The 19,002-nt window shown below is 39.1% G+C and overlaps 1 protein-coding gene across 1 annotated transcript in view; it reads right to left on the bottom strand.

Moving 5' to 3' along the window:
• Positions 1 to 4,825: 4,825 nt before the first annotated feature.
• SLC22A15 (solute carrier family 22 member 15) overlaps positions 4,826 to 19,002 on the bottom strand; it is a 34,208-nt gene continuing 20,031 nt past the window's right edge. The window contains exons 6-12 of the mRNA XM_066572117.1: positions 17,049 to 17,264; positions 15,564 to 15,704; positions 14,722 to 14,807; positions 13,127 to 13,247; positions 12,199 to 12,271; positions 9,474 to 9,662; positions 4,826 to 6,360 (exon numbers count right to left, since the gene is read on the bottom strand). Of these exons, the coding sequence (XP_066428214.1) occupies positions 6,274 to 6,360; positions 9,474 to 9,662; positions 12,199 to 12,271; positions 13,127 to 13,247; positions 14,722 to 14,807; positions 15,564 to 15,704; positions 17,049 to 17,264 (913 nt within the window). The 3' untranslated portion in view covers positions 4,826 to 6,273. The remainder of the gene's footprint in view (positions 6,361 to 9,473; positions 9,663 to 12,198; positions 12,272 to 13,126; positions 13,248 to 14,721; positions 14,808 to 15,563; positions 15,705 to 17,048; positions 17,265 to 19,002) is intronic.

The following is a 19,002-nucleotide window of genomic DNA, read 5'->3' as shown; positions in this document are numbered from 1 at the left end:
AAGTGTTTCCATTATTTTTAATTCCAATACCAAAGCAGTAGCAAAAAAACCTCTAATTGGCAATAAATCAAATTGATTAAAGCCCCCCAACTCAAAACTTACTGTTCCTGAAAAGTCATGCCTTCAGCTGACATTAGTATAAAATTAAGGGCTTTCTGTCCCTTTAAAGGCAAACAACACATACAGAAAAGCCATATTCTAACTGTGTAATTATGAAGCTCCTCCGAGGTTTTAAGTCTTTTAACTAAATTTAAAAAGCCTTTGACAAAACCTTTAAAAGGGAAGGATGACTTGAGGACTCAGTCATGGATTCCCACACAAATAAAAAAAAGGAAAAATTTTGTTGTTTCCCCAAAATCAATTAAATACATAAGTGACAACAAAAAGCTCAACATAAAAGAGGTAGCCTAAAAAATCAAAATACTATTAGATTCAGGAAGCAAAGGTAGTGCAATAAAAGTATCCATATGAAAAACATACTTCCCATTTCCACATTCCTCAAATTTTAACAAGAATAAAATAAAATTTGGGGTGGATTTTGAGGAGCAAAAGGGATCAAATACTAGAAACCAGTATTTTAAAGGCATATTTGAAATCAAAACATACACAATTCTCACCACAAATTCCCTAGCAGTTTCTGCTCTGTAACAGTTTTCATCAGTATCTGCAAAACTGATTTTTCCTACAGACTAACATCAGAAATGCACATTTCCCAATCAGGCTTCCATAATTTAAAAGCATTTTGTTTGGAAACAGATGTACCAGATACCTCTCCCAGGAGATTTTTCAGTAAACACAACTTTCAATACTGGCAAAGGTTTTCTTACCACCAGAATTTTGCCTGGCTTCTGACAAAGTAGGTACAAAATGAGCACCTCAGATGTGTTGGTGGGAAGCAGAAGCATGCATGATAAAGACAGATTTCCTCTAGAAACCTTCAGTGAATGAGGGCAGGCAAGTATTTAAACACATTCCATCCTACAATCTTACTGTATACACCCCATGGTCCCCCTTTATTCTGTACACATAGCAGAGAATGGCTTGAAAGAGATAATCTTTCTTCTGGGCCTAATCAGCCCTTGCTGCAGAAAGTTTTATCCACCTGCTTTTTTGCTGTCAAACATGCAGCCATGACAAGGCTGACTTGCAGTGAATATTAGTTGTAGTAGGGATTTAATATCCATACATTATTATTTAGCAATGCCTCAAACAGAGTGTGCATTTTATAAAAACCTGCTAGATCCCATGAAGCTCCAGGCAAACTATTTACTAGCAATGCTAATTTGTAAGATAGATGAATGAACTAACAAATTCCAGTGTGCAGTTTTTAACCAGGTTTTATCAGTCTTAGAGAGTAAACTTTGACACTTGCAACTCAGAATCAAAAGAGGTTCTGTAGATTTCTCTGTAATGGCTACATGGTATAAACTCTGAATGTTCTACAAAAAGAACACTTTAATCCTTCATTTAATTTCTTTGGTTTCTCAGAAACAAAAGCTACTTAAGTGAACTAAGCAATGAAAGACAAACAAACAAAGGTAACTCTCTGTCCCTATAGTTTCAGGGATGCTTGTAAATACCAGTTCTGCAGACCAGCTCTGCATGGATGAAGTCTAAATAAAGGCAGCTAGAACTAGTTTTGGACTATTGCTCTCTAGCAAAAACTGTCTTTGGCACACATATAATCCAATTCTATGATGCTACTTTACACATAGTCCCATATAAAATTGACGGAGGAAATTAAAGACTACTTTCACAAAACAGGCACTTCAAATTAGAACAAAAAAATCTGTTCCCTATTAGGCAATACAGGAGCATTATTCAGAATGACAGAAACAGAGAATAGTACCAAAATTGGGATGAGAAAGTTCAGTAAATTCAGACTACCAGGGTAAAAGTTTTACCCAGCTCTACTAGCCTTAAATAACAGTAGCACCTGGATAATCTGAAGGCTACAACAGACTAGACAAAATTAACATACATTAAAATAAACAGCATGGAAAAATTATGTATAAATTTGTTCACCCTCCAATTCCACATTTAGATCTGACATAGAGGTTTTCTTATGTAGATGTCTTTCTACCACGTATCTTGCAGTAAGATACAAAAAATGAGACTCAAAATACAGCTATACCCTAAGTCTCCTGTTTGGTAAACAGCTGAATATAGACATTTCTGATACAAGCATTGTGTCAGGCCAGACTAACTTCCACCATCAAATGACAGCACTGCTCTTGGGCTTTTCTGACATCTTTACTGCAAGGCTCACAGTCTGCAGTCACAGATTCAGCTGTGTCAAAGAGCTGGACCAGAGAAGTGCTCATGGGGTGGGAAAAGGGATAAATAGCACACAACCTTCAGCTAAACCAAAATACTGCTCACCCAGTCTGCATTCAGTGATTATTATCTGCATTCAGAAGACTCAAGAACAAGAATTTTAGTTCTAATATTCCCTTTAACACACTCCAGGAAGATTTCCTCACTTTCCCCTTTTCCTGAGTACAAGAAAAACATTCTCTTGCAAACTGTTTTTACATGCTTAGGTGAAATACGCTGTAAAATGTATGGCTCAACTGCATTCCCCATGGCTCTGTAAATCATACCCTACTAACTTCAGAACATCCACACAGTTTGGAAAAGCTGGCATGGATTGCACACTTTGAGCTAATGAACACATGGCTCCCATCCTCAAAGCCTTGACTGTAACTGTGGTGGAAACAAGCTGCAACCTGCGCCATGTTAGTCGGGTGTTTCTGGAGGGGCTCCTTGCTCAGCATCCTGACCTGAACAGTGTCACCTCTGGCTCTCCTTGAACCCACAGCTTCCAAGTTTCTGGTATGTCAGGGGTCTCTGAACTTTCCCAATTCCTAATTAGAGAACACTATCTTTGTTTTCAGGAAAAATTTAAAATTGTATTGTATTAAAGGGTATTTCTACCCCACAGCTATTTTGTGTTTTCACTTACCCTTGCCTAAAGTGTTTCAGTTGATTCCTCCACTTTTTTTTCACTTCTTCCAGCTCATTCTCCTCCATGCTGCCTCACATGATCTGTCACTCTCCTTCACTCTTAGATCTATTCACTCATCACTTGTGAGCTCCCCAGGAAGGTGAGGTGTGTTTGGGATTCTGCTGAGACCTGACTAATCAGCACCATGGGAAAACCTCTCCTCTCTAGCATTATCCCAACTAAGTGAGCTACCTGAAAAAAAAAAAAAAAAAGAAAAGGAAAAAAAAATCACAGCCAAAGGAATCCAGAGAAGAAATTCCACCTTGGGAAAAGTGGTATCTTAGTGCCTGCACAACATGAAAATGGCTAACAGTACTGGTTACTCTAGCAAAAAACATGGCAGAAGATTATCATACTGCACTAAACTATAGCAAGAACCTTGGTCTCAGACTCCTAGCACTACAACATGTAGTAAACTGACGTACCCAGTGTTCTACTTTCCAGTAGCTCCTTATAGCAAACTCACTACCCAGACACTGAGATACAACTATCTCAATATTGTAAAGCATTACATATCATGGGTAAGAAGAAAAGTGATCCTATAGGTTTCTGTACCAGAAGGCCAGCTCATACTAAAAATGAACAGCCTCAGAAAAGAAACTTAATGCACCTAATGGATTTGAACTTCAGAACACAAAGCTGGAATACAAAGTTTGATGATACATTGCTGAGCTCCTCCTGCAGGGATTCTTTCGTCTAAACTTTCTGAATTAACTGATATGGGAAAGTAACAATGGAAGATTTATAATTCCTTTTTAAATATTCCCTTTAAAATGCCAAAGGTGAAAACAAGGGACAGATTTTAAAGTTAAAAAAGAGCAGCAATTCCTATGCAAAAAAAAATTGCTAATTTTGTCTTCACTCTTGTTTTTGCAATTTTACATATGTATACCAATAATATAAAAGTGCATGAGTGGAGAGGTACATTTAATTTTTAGTTGAAGACTCACAAAATCTAGCTCAGGTCCTGCAAAGAGTAATCTTCTCCACCTGAACCATTACAGCATCTTACTGTTAATGAAAATTCTGTTGAGGGTCTTGTGGCATTACACAGGGTTGCCAGGAGCAGATAATGGCACCTCCTGACTTATTCCACCCAACATCCAGAGAGGGACAGAGGCAACAAACACCTAAAAACAAACTTCTAAAAACACCTTGGCAACGTGTTATTACTGCCAGGCTTACTGCTGTTTGCCATCAGCAATAAAAAGTCATTTTCCCAGCTGTCCAGAAATTAAAGTGCGAGTAAAAAATTTAAAACTATTTGAATAGCTCCAACTTTTCCAACTATTTCTAAGTACCTTATTTGGTGAAATTTCCTTATATACAAAAGGGCCAAATAAGGCAGAAAGACTACCCACCTGGGTTAAAAAGTGCCACATCTACAACAACTACAGTCTGGGGGGGAAAAAAAAGTGAAGACCATGAGCGAGAATTTTTCCAGTGAAGAATAATACAGGCAAAAATCACAACAATACTAACAGACTGTTCATAGGGACTGAACTTCCCAATTTTGCTCACAGTCAACACCTGGATGAAGTTCACACCCAACTGGAATGCTGCATGTGTCAAACTGCAGACTCTGGGCTGCTCTCTGCACCAACCAGGGCAGTTGCACTTTGCTCAGCATTCCAGTTCCCAATGAGCAAAGTTCAAGCAGCTAGCTGCAAACTTCAGATGCTGGTTACTTTCACTTCCTTGCAGAGTAAAGGAACTTCCCTCTTTAACCAGGAAATATTCAGCAGACAGCTTTCTGATATTTTTAGACCCACCTTTTTTAATTCTAAGATGTGCAAAAATGACTCGTGAGCCTGAAAATATATTTACTGCCATTGTGTGCCACTTTGCTAGGAACTCAAAGTAGGAAGACTAACATTTTATGGAAACCAATCTTAACAAAGAGAAAGCCACAGGTTAGAGGATGAAGATGACAACGTCATAAAGAAAACTGAATCTCTGTAAGGCCCCATTTTTGTAGTTGGAACATTCCACATGTTTCACACTTTGGGATTCCATATCTCTCTAATGAAGCACTTACAGAAAGTTCAGTGAAACAGGAAAGTGAAGTTGTTTCCTTAACAAGGTCAAGTAACCAAGTGCTTGAGCAAGCATTGGTTAGAAAACATCAAGTAACCAAAAAGGTCCAAAGAGATTTGCTGTCTTTTTACATTAAAACCTTAGCTACACACGAGATTTTAAAATAAACACTAGCAGCTTCCTGATAACAGCACCCAAAATATAAAAGCACTCCACAGTTCCTCTTACCATTTCAGAGTTAAACCTGTTCCAGAAATAAAGACCCAGACAAGTCCACAGAAGTGAGCTATACATTCTATCACACCACACACATGGTATGTGATAAATGCCTCACCTTTGTTGCACCCAGGAAATGATATCCATCACAGAATTATTTCACTCCACAGAGAAGTTGCTGAGCTTCAATAGTTGTGGCAAAGCGAGGGCAAGGTAAAAGTAGGCAAAGCTATAAACAGCCATGCTGAGATGTGGGGAACATGTGGCAAACATATGCACAAGACCAAGAAAAAGCTTTGTGTATGAAAAGAAGGAAAAAAGTCAGTAACTTTCCTTATGTTGGCAGGCTTTGTGGCTGCTCTTTTGCGTAGTCCTTCCTCCCAACCCTCCATTATCACTCAGTTAAAGCCCAGCTCATGACTAAGCACCTGCACCTGTAACTCTGCACAGGTGTGCACACAGAAACCTTTTGTTCACAGCTGCCTCTTCTCTACTGAATATGCAAAAGCCATTTTAACATACAATTTCAGCAATTTGTTCCCATTGGAGTAGCACACAGCACATTCTCTGACCCACTTTCACTTCCATCTTATGGAAAATACAGTGGTTGTTTCCAAGTTTACCAATTTGTACTGAAATAAAATCCACCACCTTGAAAATAAAATACTAAACACGTGTACTGATGATCTGTCCAAATCTGTCTAAGCCTAGGGTATACCCTGGGCTTCTGAAATACATCATCTCACTCCTGCTGTCTCACCTGGCTTCAAATGCAGTCCGTGCACTGTATTCTGAACCATGAGAATTGGAATGGCTGCCTCGTATGGAGAGCATCAGTGATGTCATCAGTCTGAACAGTACTCAAATCCCTCTCCAAGCAAGGAAAAACACAGGCACTTGCCCAATGACATTGCCTGGCAAGCAATATTTGTCATACAGTACAAGTACTTGTCATACAGCTGGACTGACTGGGCAAGAAGAGGCATAAAATAGGCCAGTGTTTCTTCTTTTCATTACTTGATCATGTGAGTCTCTTCATCAGCATCATAGAATTCCTCATCTTCACTTCCACTCCCTGTAGAGCTGTCTTTGTCTCCAGACTAGAAGCAAAAAGGAAGTTGTTAGTTAGACTAAAGCCACTAGATCAGTCTCAACATAAAGAGCTTTTTCTATACTAGCATTCCACTTCTGTGGAATGGTAGTATAGAAAAAGTAAGAAAACACAGGTCGAACCACTGTATTAAAACTTTATAAAAGACATTATGTGAATTCAGATTCAAATCCTTGGTTCTTCAAAGTATCTTTAAAAGACATGGGGTTGTAGTGGATGAACTTTCTCTGCTCCACCAGTACACTAGAGAATATATGCAGGAGAAACTGGCTAGAGTGGTTCTGAAGGGGTAATCTACTAAGCTTTCTTAAATTTAGTCTAAAGGGCCTACTCTGTGGAGAGCTACTGGCAACATAGTAACTCACCACAGCTCAGAACACATATTACATATTACTTATTTAGGTAAAGCTTCTCCATCCCCAATTCATACTTTTCCTTGGCTAGCATGGACATTTTACTGTGCAAGTTGCATTAAAAAGATTCCCCTGCAATACTAAATGAAAGTGTTATGGAAAAGGGAAAATCATTACCATGCTGTATGTTCAGAAGGTAAAATTCCTATTATAGGCATACCTACTCCAGTCAGAGTCCTTTTCACAACATAATTTATACCACATACCCAAAATAAAGACAGCTATTATAGCTAATTGATTTTTATTTGGCCAGTATAGCATTTTTCCATGGAACTGACACAAACGATTCCAGTTAAAAAGGTTCTCCTGCTAGTATAAGCTCCGTCTCATTTGATTATTTAGGATTTTTTCCCCAATATGCTTGCATCCATCCTAAGATCTCTGCCTGCCTGTCATATGCTAAGAAGGGTGAGAGAGAGGGTGAAAAATAGAGAAATGGAAATAGTGCTCCTGACTGACAGTACCATGCAAGCAAAATCTGTAGCTTTAGATCTCTCTTCAGAGGAGCTTTGCTATAGCAGTGTGCGTTAACTGCAAAGGAATTTCAAACAGTTTGAGCACTACGACCTGTCAGAGGATGTAAAGGGAATCGTGTTAGGCTTTTTTTTTTCTAGACTTCGAAAACTATTTGAGGAAAGTGAGGCTATTACTGGATGCTGTCCAACTTGAATATCACATTCATGTATGTTAACAAGAACAAAACCTCCGTTCTGGGCAATCAGAACACATGTTATCTTGAAAATGGTACAAAAGGACAATGGATTCCACAGGGGGAATTCAGGGTATGCCAAATAAATTCTAAATCTTTCTCACAACAGCTTCATAAGACCTCTCATGGCCTTGTCAAATAGGGTTAATGTTTAACAGCTTCCCATTTTATCAGCACTTTCTTTGTGAGCTTTAAAATAAATGCCTAATGCATTCCAGATATAACTTCACTGAAGTTACAGGATTAGTTAAGGCCCGAACCAATGACATTTTCATTCAGATTCAGTAATTTTAATCCATCCTGGGCAAAATGTTCCTGAAAACCATTCAGAACAACGCCCCCTTTTCGTGGGTCCTGTTCAGGTTGGGATTTTTAAGACGCCTACAGAAGGACAAGCAAAGAAGATTTAAACTTGAGAGGACTGACTGACATAAGCTAACCAATTTGTGGGAATACTAACAGACAATACTTGTCACCTCAAAGGGTAACCAACTAAGGACTGCAGTTGGTTAAAGAAGAAATGAAAAATGGGACTTCCCACCTGTAAGCTGGAACACCTGCACTGCTTACAAAAATTGCTTTCGTTGGTAAACCATCTGCACAATTGAGATGTAATAATCATGTAATTACCAAAATAACAGCTGATGTCAACGTATATGATGGATTTGTGTAGTCAGCAAGAACGTGGTGCCATAACACATTATCCAGTATGGTTGAAAATGTTTATAAAATAAGCATGTAAAGTAGCTAAACTATAAAATTAATGGTTACAGGGCTGCCTTTTTCAGCCTTTCTTCAAGGGTGCTTTTGTCACTAAACTGTGCTGTCCTATCAAGAACTATTACCAAGATAAACCTGGTGAACAAGGCAACGCATTGAAGCTTCTGATAGGAAGCAAATGTCCCTATTCTAGAAGTATGTGACTTCTGTGAAAATAAAATTAGTAAAATGTGAAAATGAGTACCTATGAATGTCAGAGTGCTTGACCAACAACTATTCAAATGGAAGTAAAGGTGGTAAAATGATCCTGTCTCATCTCAGCCTAATGGGGCAACTAACATTGTTTGTTACGAGTTTCCCTTAAAGTCTTCTGACCACTTATTCTATTTCTCCCTCCATACTTCAAGTTATAGGACCAGGATTTAAGTAAGTACCTCCATACTTCAAGTTTTAGGACCAGGATTTAAACTTTAAAACTTTACCCAGATTGAAACATCCACTCCCAGCTCTCTAGCCCCTTCTCTCTAATCCCATGTCATTCACAGAGAATTAACCATGTCAAAAAACCTCCACGTGAGTGGAAGATACAGAGAGGTATCCAGGAAGACACCCAGAGAGGTGTCCAGGAGTTTAATGAAATAAAGTGATGTGAAAATCACAATTCAAGGAAACCTCATTGAAAAACATCCTGCTGCCACATTTATTTATGCTTATACCTGGAAGTTTTGTAGTTCCAGTGTTTTCAATGAATCTCATTTCCCAAAGTCAATAGTGGGAGAGATCTCAGAGGTTAGTCTGGCTTTAACCCATTCAGAGCCTGTCTAGTACAGACGTGCTAACTGGCACTGCAGAATAGCTGGGGCAGGTCAGAAGTAGTGTGCTGCCTTTGAGAGCAGCCCTTCACAAGCAGACTTCTGGTTTTGTTAACATCTAAGGCTTCTCAAGCTTCAGTGTCCAGCTTTGGCTGAAACACACTGTAGCAATCAGTCTTTGAGATTAGAGATGCACAGACATCACTTTATCCCAAAGGGAAATGTTGTAAGCTTGTGGCCTTGAAGGGATGAATTAATCCAGCTATATTTCAGCCTGCATTTCCAGAAAACATTTCAGATGTGATGGTAGGACTGCTACACTATCTTCTCCTTGGGGCCTAATCTCCACAGGCCAAGAATCACTACCCTAATCTATTTAGAGTGGCAGATTCAAGCTGACAGCTGAAATAAACACAACAGAAAAGTGCTAGGAAAAGAATTAGTATACCTGTGAGCCATCTAGGGCTTGCAGTGACATGGCTTCATCACCCAGCCTCCAATAGGAGCACACCTGCAGGTCTGAAATAGTTTCTAGCAAAGGGCTGTTTAAGGTCTCTGGCAACAACAAGCTTAAGAGCCCAGACAACAGACCAGTTGCTCCAAACACAATGTAAGGCAGAGACCACTGTACAGATTTCTGGAAAAAATAACAGAGTTAGGTTGAGATTGATTCCTTGTAGTTGCATATTAAAGGACCTAGCCTTTACAACCATTTCCCCTGGCAGTGTTTGTGTATCTATTTAGCACAAAAGTCATCAATCCTTCTGTCGTGGGTTTTTTTGTTTGTTTGTTTGGGTTTTTTACCAGTATTGCCAACTGTATCTTGTCAATACTATTAGAACCCCACAGATTTTGTAATGAACTTCAATAAAAGAAACACCTGCTGAATTTGAACTCAATTCTTGCCTCTAATGTATGTACTTTGTAACAAATGTAACATTGCTCTATAGAAGGGAATAGATACCCCAGAAACACAGACGTGCTGCTTGGAGATCTCTTGAGGTCATCTAGGCCAACCACCTACTCTAAGCACAATTACAGCCTCAATTAGATAAGGTCAATCACTGCTTCACATAATCAAATAGCAACCCCCCCCCCCCCCCCACCCGCAGTAGATTGTTCCAGGCTGCATTATGCCTCTCAAAAACATTATTTTCTAAATTACTTATATAACCCCCCAAGCCAAAATTTGTGATAAACATATGATAACAATGTGGGATAGCCTTACAAAAGCTTTCCCTGCTCTCCTCCCTTTCCTCATCCATATTGCCTTCCATGATGAAATAAATGGCTGACTATCAAATCAAGCTGGCTGAGAAGGAATTGTTCTTAATAAATCCATGTTCACTGATCCCAATTACCTTCCTTGCCTTCACATGCTTATAAACAGATTCTGGGAGGTCCTGTCTCAGTCCTCCCACAGACTGAGTTAGAGGTGCTCAGCCTGTCACACCTGGGTTCCACTTTCTGATATTGAAGACACACACAGGATGAGCCTTTTTCCTCCCACAGCTACCAGTGATCCTTCACTATAATACTGGTTTACCACAGATGATGAAAACACTTGCTCCACTATCACAACCATTCTTATGGAATCTTACCCCATGGAATGGAAAGCTTTCAGCTGTAAGTGTTCTTGAACCTACTACTCCTCCTACTGTTTGCTGGCCTTCTGCTTCCTCAGCTGTGCTGACAGGCAGAGTATTGGAGAGAAGCTTTGTCTCTCAAGACTGAAGCACAAGTACTTCAGCTTATTCCATGTCACCCACCAACGGGATGCCCCTCCCATTCATCCACAGGCATATTTTTCTTTAGCTGACAGAACCCCTATTTATGCTCCTGGCTAGTTTTAGCTTCAACTGAGCTTTGGCATTCCTGGCATCACCTGTAACAGCCCAAGCAATGTTTATACTTCTCTTCTGATGCCTGTCCCTGTTTTCACAGTAAAGAAGGCTCATTTTAAAACAGGGAAAGAGTTTAGCTGTTTGTTTCAAAAACTCACATCGTAGAGAGCAATTCTAAATTGATGCAAATAACAGGCTGTGATCAAATAAAAGACCAACATTTCATCTCTTATCTCAGCAGTTAACTTCTCCTATTTTTACTATTATGAGATCTCCAGGCAAAAGACACTGAAAATTCTTACAAATACTGGAAGAAATGGTGAAACACAAAAATTACTGATTGTTTTCTCAAATCAGGGTTCATTTGTTATGCAACCAGAGCTACTTTCATTTTCATGGAACCCCTTCACACATTATGATCCAAGATTTGTGTTTCATACAGTATCAAATGTCTGGCAGACACAACATAATGAATGCTCCAACTGCTACATAAAAGCTGCCTATTAAATCCACCTGGTAGACGGGCAGCACTCTTGGCTTTGCCTGTTGCTCCCCAGAGGTGCTCACGCTCTCACCTGCCCAGTGCTTCGTTCTGCAGATTAAAAGACTCTCTGTACTCACCTGCCCTTTTAACCTTCTGCCTTACATGTAAAATGGCAAATGGCAGAGAGGAATATTACCTGAGATGAAATCTGTCACATTAAAGGAATTGTCACAGGGCCTCAGCAAACAGCTGGGAAAAACTGGCACACTTTTTCCTGCATACACATAACACACTAAGCACAGGAAAGTAACGGTATCATTCCCATGTTTTGTTCTTTAGAATCTTTCTTTGCCTTGCCAGTGCATCAGATCTCCACATCACCTTCATTTACTGAAAGGCAAACTGCTTTGCTGATATTATAACCCATGGATATTTAATGAAGTGTACTGACATTAAAACAAACTTTTTCTTAAAAATATGAGTTATTGAGCCCATATGCTTAATTTGGATGCAGTAGTTCTTTTAACCACATGGGTGTTTTGTTATTGCTTGTGCAGGGTTTAAAATTTGGTATTACCATCTTGGTGATTTGAAATAATTATATTTTAAGGTCCACTAGATAGGTCCCAAAATTCCTACAGAGCTAAAATATCTTCTAAATTAAATAATGCTGAGGTTCTGTCTAATCACACAGAAGATTCTGCAATGCTTTTGGCCTACCATGATATTTTAAGATAGGCAATTTATGTATCTTAATTTATAAATGAAATTTATCCCCCACATTCCCATCTCTGGTGCACCAGAACCACAAAACAAGAATATATGTAAGAGAAGTTCAGACAAACCAATGAAGGGACAAAAGGTGCAATGATTCCACCAACACGGGAAAACATGGAGCAGGCACCCATTCCAACATTCCTATGAAAAAAACCAAAAAGAATTAATCTTTTGAAAAGTGTTACTGAGCAAGGAAAAAGACTCATCAGTCATGACCCTGAGCACATTAACTGGCAAAGAAAAGTCAAATGTAACTGAAAGCATCCCAAGACCGGAATGAAACGTGACTTTTGTGATTAAAATGAAGCAAAAATCCCCTTTAGATTCAGAATTTTTACATACACACATAGGCAAAACAAGTGTGATTTCAGTTCATACATCTTGCCCATGTCTGAAACTCTGGCTGAATTAATTTATTCAAATCCTACTTATCATCAGATTTACCCACTCATGAAAAACACCACAGTATGGTTTCACTGGTGGCTGACCACCACATGCATCTCTATGGCAGAAGCTCCTGTCTTCCCTGTCAGCAGAAGCAGGGGGTGCTTCTGACCCTACTGCTGCTCAGACACAGCCCATGAAGCATCAAGTTACTTCAACAAAGTTTACTGACCAGCCATCTTCAGTGTTCCTGGTTAAGTGTGTATGATGATAGAGTTGTCTGGTTTTATAAAGCACTCATTAAAAGAAATATCTGCAGTGCTATAGTTATCCTCATTAGTAGAAGGAGTTGTAAGCAGGCCAAGCAGCTAAGGGTCTATTTTACTGTTACATAAAAATACAGTCAGTCTGAACAGAACACTGCAAACTTGATGGAAGAGGGAGTGAGAAGATGATAAGGGAAGAAATTTCAGATGTAAAACTACATCTAACCCTTATATGTAACTGAAAAAATCAAATTAAAAAGTATTGTTAATAGAAAAAAAAAGAGAAATAAAAGATGATCATGTAAGAGAACCAGAAAAACGAAGACTTAAAATTAACTTGTGTTACCTTATGACTGTGGGATAAAGTTCTGATGTGTAGATGTAGACAATATTAAAAGCAGCACTGATTGTCAGTTTTCCCAGCAAAGACAGAGAGCGACTGTTCACCACTGCAAACACTCCAGTATCTGAGAGAGAAAATGTGACCCTTGTAAGGTTTTTGAGCACTCCAATACACCTCAAAGCATTTCAATCACACAATAGTATGGTGTGAAAAGGAATCTAGTGAAGAATCTAAAAGCTGAAGCTACAACTAAGTATTTTCAGTCTACCACTAATTAAATACTAAATGAGTTCTATCAGAAAGTTCAAGAGGAGTATAACAGATATCTCTTCCAAAAGTGAGTAATTTTTTTTTAAACAAGAGTCCTATTCATTGTCATTTCTATAGTATGACAATATTCTTCTAACATTATTACTTTGAAAGGAAGATGCTGTGAAGAATCACACTTAAATTTCCTATCCAGCTTAGTTTATCAGAACAGCCAGTGCTTATCTGCTTTTAATAGGCAAATCAGAGCTCATGCCCAGTGAAGACAGGTGCTTGCTTCTGGCCAGTGAGCCCTTTCACTTCCCCAAGCACTTCACCTTTGCCTGACTTGGGCAGTTCAGTACACAGATGATTTCCTGGGGGGGGTCTCATGGTTCTGTCCTCTCTTTTCACATCTTATGCTTGGAATGACATGAAAAAAATACTTGGTGACTGGTACCAGCCAAACCAGAATATTTCCAAGTGTCCATGCTCAAGGACCTGGAATAATTCTGAAAACTTGAGTTGCATCCCTTTAAAAAAGCTTTACCTATTAGACCTACTGCCATCTAGGGCAAATTCTGTATTCTGTCATAGATGTTTAATTTCTTGAATCACTCTTCAAGCATTTGAAACATTCTCTTACTTTATGAAAGGTAATATACATCCACAGATCTTACAAGCAAGGTGAATTTATCTATCTGGTTTTAAAAAGAAAAATTGCTACATAATCTGAAAATTAACATTAGTGCATCTTCACACAAAAGATGTTTAATTTCACATTTTTTAAAGACTCCCCAATTCAGAAGTTTATCAGAACGCTCTCCTGAGCTGTAAATTGTGTAGCCACATTACTATTACCGCAACCACACTACTTTTGAATATTACAGAGCAGTGTGGGAAAGATGGGAACTTGCTCCAGCACTCAGTTCTTCACATCTTCTAATACTGATCTTCCACTTGGAGAGTTATATCCAAGTTTTATGGGTACTACTTACACTAACCTGTCATCTAGCTACAGGAGATACCACAAGAATATAATTCATTGGGATTGTGTCAGAAACACTGGAAAGGAGTAACCAATGTGAACAGAAGTAAAGGGCAGAATCCAAAGGCAAAAATTCAAATCCAAACCTTACTAACAAGTTTTCTCTAAGGTCTTAGGGAGGTTAATGCTTATTGTTCTTCTTCTAATGAGTTGGCTCATTAGAAAAATGAGCTTCTCCAGCTTCAAAAATTGAGACTCACATATGGTATGAGCCTAATCTTCCAGCAGCCATCAAATTGTTATGCTGTAGGATGCTGCTTTTACCAGATCTTATCACATACTCCAGAAACAAAAAACTACTTACCTCTCTTCTTAGGCAGAAACATGACAATAAGACAGGCCAATCCTCCCAGGAACAGAAATGCACTCAACGTTCGCTTCCGACCAAACCTGATACACAAAGGTAACAAAGGTTTGTATTCTGCATTAGGTTTGTGGGTTACAGAGTAATGAATCCTCTGAATTCACACTGACTCTTTCTTTGCAGTTGGGAATTCTGAATTCCATCTTCCACCAACACCTCCTCTCACACCGTTTTTAAACAAGCTTCTGCTGCACACTTAACAAAACGAGCGCCAACTTTATACAGCGACTGACAATTTCTAGGATTTGGGGTTGCTTCCCGCTGTGTGTGACATTTGTAAACCTCCTCAGGAGACACAGAGCAGAGACTGGGAGGAAATTCTACAAAAACTGAGAGACATTGGACAATGGCTCTCAATGTATCGTGGTTCAGGAAAAGGCAGAATATCTGCTCTGCTCTCACAGTAGCTCAGAGAGGTACTGCTATTGCAGGAAACCACAGGACAGCCCGGGCTGAGTGGAGTAGGGATAGCTCTGTCCCAGTAGTGAGGATGGGATCACGGGGCAGCGGTGGGAAGGACGCTATCTAGTGTTAGCCTGCAGGCAGCGCAGCTTCCTCCGAGCTACATCAACCCCACCCAAGCCAGAAGGATGGCTCACCGTGAGGCGAGCGACTGAAAACAAGCTATAAACTGCTATTTGAAGTAGACATAATGGCACTTTCACATCGAAGTGGGAAGCCCCACACAACAGATACAAGCTAGGAGGTGTGATACACAAAAAACCTATCTTTGAGAAAAGTTATAAGGAAATCCTGAATGAGTTAATAAATTCCATACTTACCATTTTTGGTTAATCAAGTAAATACAGATTGGGTACGCTGGGATTTCTATCAAGCCTGACAGGGCTAAATTGGCATAAATATTTCCACCTAAGTCACCCACATTAAGGGTAAGACCGTAGTAAACCAAGCTGCACACAAACCTGCAAAAGACAGGAGAAAAAAAAAAGTGAAATCAGAGCTGACACTTTGCCTGCCAAATCAAAGCACTGGTCTGACACAATACACTATAAACTATATCTAGTGTTTCAGCAGATAGGTCTAAAATGTTCCTCTGTGAGTGTATGACACCTACTAGGGAAATAAACCATTTTGTCCCAGCAAAGACCCAATTCCTGACTTACAACTGAGTAAAACTTAAGTCTATACTTACAAACAACATGCATAAACCAGTATAAAGTTAAAATACAATCATGACTCTATTATTTGACTTCAAAAATGTCCTTGTCCCTTTTGTTTTTATCAGGTTACACTTTCATCCACACTTTTTCCAATTGTGTGTAAACCAAATTTCTCAAGCAGTTCAAACAACACTTCAACCTTCTTTTAATTTCTACACCCTGGTCCCATTTTATTCATTCATTCTCCAACTCTGTTTAACTTTTCTTTTGTAACCCTATTGTGATGTTAACCCCTATAAAAGGGAGTTGTCTTTACAGAGAGGAAAGAAACTGGTCACTAATTCATTCAGCAGCAAATCAGCAATTCTCATTTAAGGAACAGAATAATCAACTATTTATTCAGCAGTAAGTACTTTGAAAAGCAACATGAAAACACTCAGTGCTGTATGCTGACAAAGACATTTGATTTATTCTTAATTGATATATCTTTCCCAAATATATGCATTATAAAAGGAACTATATGAGCAGTCATGCCCAAGAACCTGCATACAATGTCACACATAAGGTTTTTTTAAAGAAGCAGCAAAAGACCTCAGAGCTACCAAGATATCTGAAAAAAACCAGGCACTTTTGGAGTTAAATTTCTACTAGTAACTGGAGGGAGCATCATGGGCTCCTGCTCCTCACTGCAGCAACAGCAAGCACTTTCTCTTAAGATCTGTTGCCTACAATGTCTACTCATTAGACAAGGTAGGCCCCCACCTGTTAATGGGCTCCTTACACACAAAACAAGAAATAATCCATGAGAAGAGATACTGACAGCTGTGGGCCTAAGAGGAGGATACCGTGACTAATCTCAGCAGCCTTGTGGGTCAGAACAGAAGGGGCAGTTCTCAACTATTTTGAGACTCAAAACACAAGATAGAAATGCAGAGATAAAACACCTCAGAACTGGACTGTAAAAACTGCTTTGTGCTAGCAATGTACTAAGGAAATACTCTAATAGATACTTAAATAATATAAAGGATTCTTTTTAGGTACAGTGTCCCTAACAATCTGTAGGATGAGGCAATTCTCAGCACCACATTCTCAAAGACTTAAAGAGGTCGCAGCAGCACAGCTGGGCCTACAAAGCATTTCCAGTACCAGGTGAACATCATGATCAAGGTGCGTCCCAGGAGAATCCTGTATCGGAACAGGTCCAGAAAACTGCCAGCCTCTCTGGAGCTCCTCTCTGCTGGGAGTTTTAATGAAAAAGTGCATTTCTGCTTGCGGTTCCTCTTTGCAATGAGGTAGAGGGCATCTTCCGCCTCGTTCAGACGGCCCTGGGAATAGAGCCAGCGGGGGGACTCGGGAATGAATCTGAAACACACACACACACACACAGACACCTTTAGGGGTTTTCTTCTCCATGAGGCTGGACTTGTCTAAAGGAATAAGACTGAAATGCACTTCAGTATAATAAAGAGTTTTCGAACAACCCTTCAGGTATAAAATTCATGTACTGAAACAGAAACAAAACATGTTGAAAGGAAACGTAAGGCGTACATAATTTAGATACCAAAAAATTACACTGAGCGCATACATATATACACACATAGAACGACATTACAAGTATGATTTTATACATATATATATATACACACACATATACAGGCAAGTATGATTAGGATCCTGTCTGTGGAGAATACATAATAAAGGAGGCACACATTACTACAAGTAACACAGGATATTTTTTTAAGAGCCACTAGTTCCATTTCTCATTTTCCACAAGACCAACTTCCACTTCCCAGTTTTCAGCTTTTTACCAAATTCTCTCCTATAGATAAGAAGGCAGAAATTGTGCAAATGTCATGCTCCTTGTGTGCACTCTTCACCTGACAGGTCTGTAACTCCAACAATATCTACTACACACATCTTTTATTATATTCAGGCTTCCAGACCTAATTTAAACTTCAGCCTTTGGCCGGAAGCTTTTTAAGATTTTTGTCTCAGACCAAAAATTTTATTTTTCCTCTAAGTTTAAAAGAATGTGATTCTGTGTTTTCACAAAAAAAAAAAAAGAGCTTAGAAAGGAACATACTTTCTTCCCCAGGATAAAAATCTGATAGTATTTTCTACATTGAGTAATTTTTAAGCAACGTGGCAGGGAGGCAGTGTGAAATTTGGAATTTAAAAAAATCCTTTTCTTACAGGAAAGACAGGTTTCTGAGCACAGCTCTGAAGTCATGAGCATAACTCACTTCAAAAAGTTGTACATACCAATCTGAAAGTTATTTTTTTTTTCCCAAGGGTGCCTATCACCACAAGGTTTTAAATATCCGAAGTGTCATCTCTGCCTTTCACCTCATGAACAGCCTCAAGGACCCTTCCCTGAGTTCTGATGCTTCCTTTGAAAGGGTTTGTGGATTTTTTGAGGAGCAAAAGTTTTATTCAAAGAGTTACTGGAGTGAAATAGACATTGGAAAGGAAAAGACCTCTAGTTTAAACAGCAGCTAAAGTAATTTCCCTCTTTTAGTTACTGAGATTTAGATGTCAGAAAGCAAGTAAGAAAAGAAGACCACACTGCATCACAGAGCTTTCAGTGCTGAAATTCACAAAGCTCCTACTATCACCAAAAAGATCACATTTGAAAAATTAAAGGGAGATGCTCATTTTTTCTTTTGCACGTCACTTTTAAGACTGGACAGGCAAGCAATTTTGATGCTGTTCCCTCTGTGTAAACACAGGAGAAGCATCATGTTATCACATAAATACGAGATCATTCCTGTATCTTTTATCATGCATTCAAAGTGCCTCGTAGCACACCAGTTTAGGTCATCTACAGCACACCAGCTAAAGAACAGGATGTGTTTCTCTTCCACCCTAGAGACTGTTCCCATCTACAGGAATACTGCACACACAGTACAGTGCAGACTTACAGGCTCAGATATTGCAGCACTACTATTTGAAGAAACCACATACCATATGGGGAGGAGGGGATGTGTACAAGTTGAGAGAAATACCTTATTTACATCATTTCATGCCATCCTAGAAAGGCAACTTGAACTTAATAGTTTGGGTACTCAATTTAATTTTTTTTTGACATCTTTCTTTATGA

This window comes from Molothrus aeneus, chromosome 2 (assembly GCF_037042795.1).
Source record: "Molothrus aeneus isolate 106 chromosome 2, BPBGC_Maene_1.0, whole genome shotgun sequence".
NCBI classification, from domain to species: domain Eukaryota; kingdom Metazoa; phylum Chordata; class Aves; order Passeriformes; family Icteridae; genus Molothrus; species Molothrus aeneus.
The sequence above is the reverse complement of the archived record's forward strand: the minus strand, read 5'-3'. Positions and strand labels throughout refer to the sequence as shown.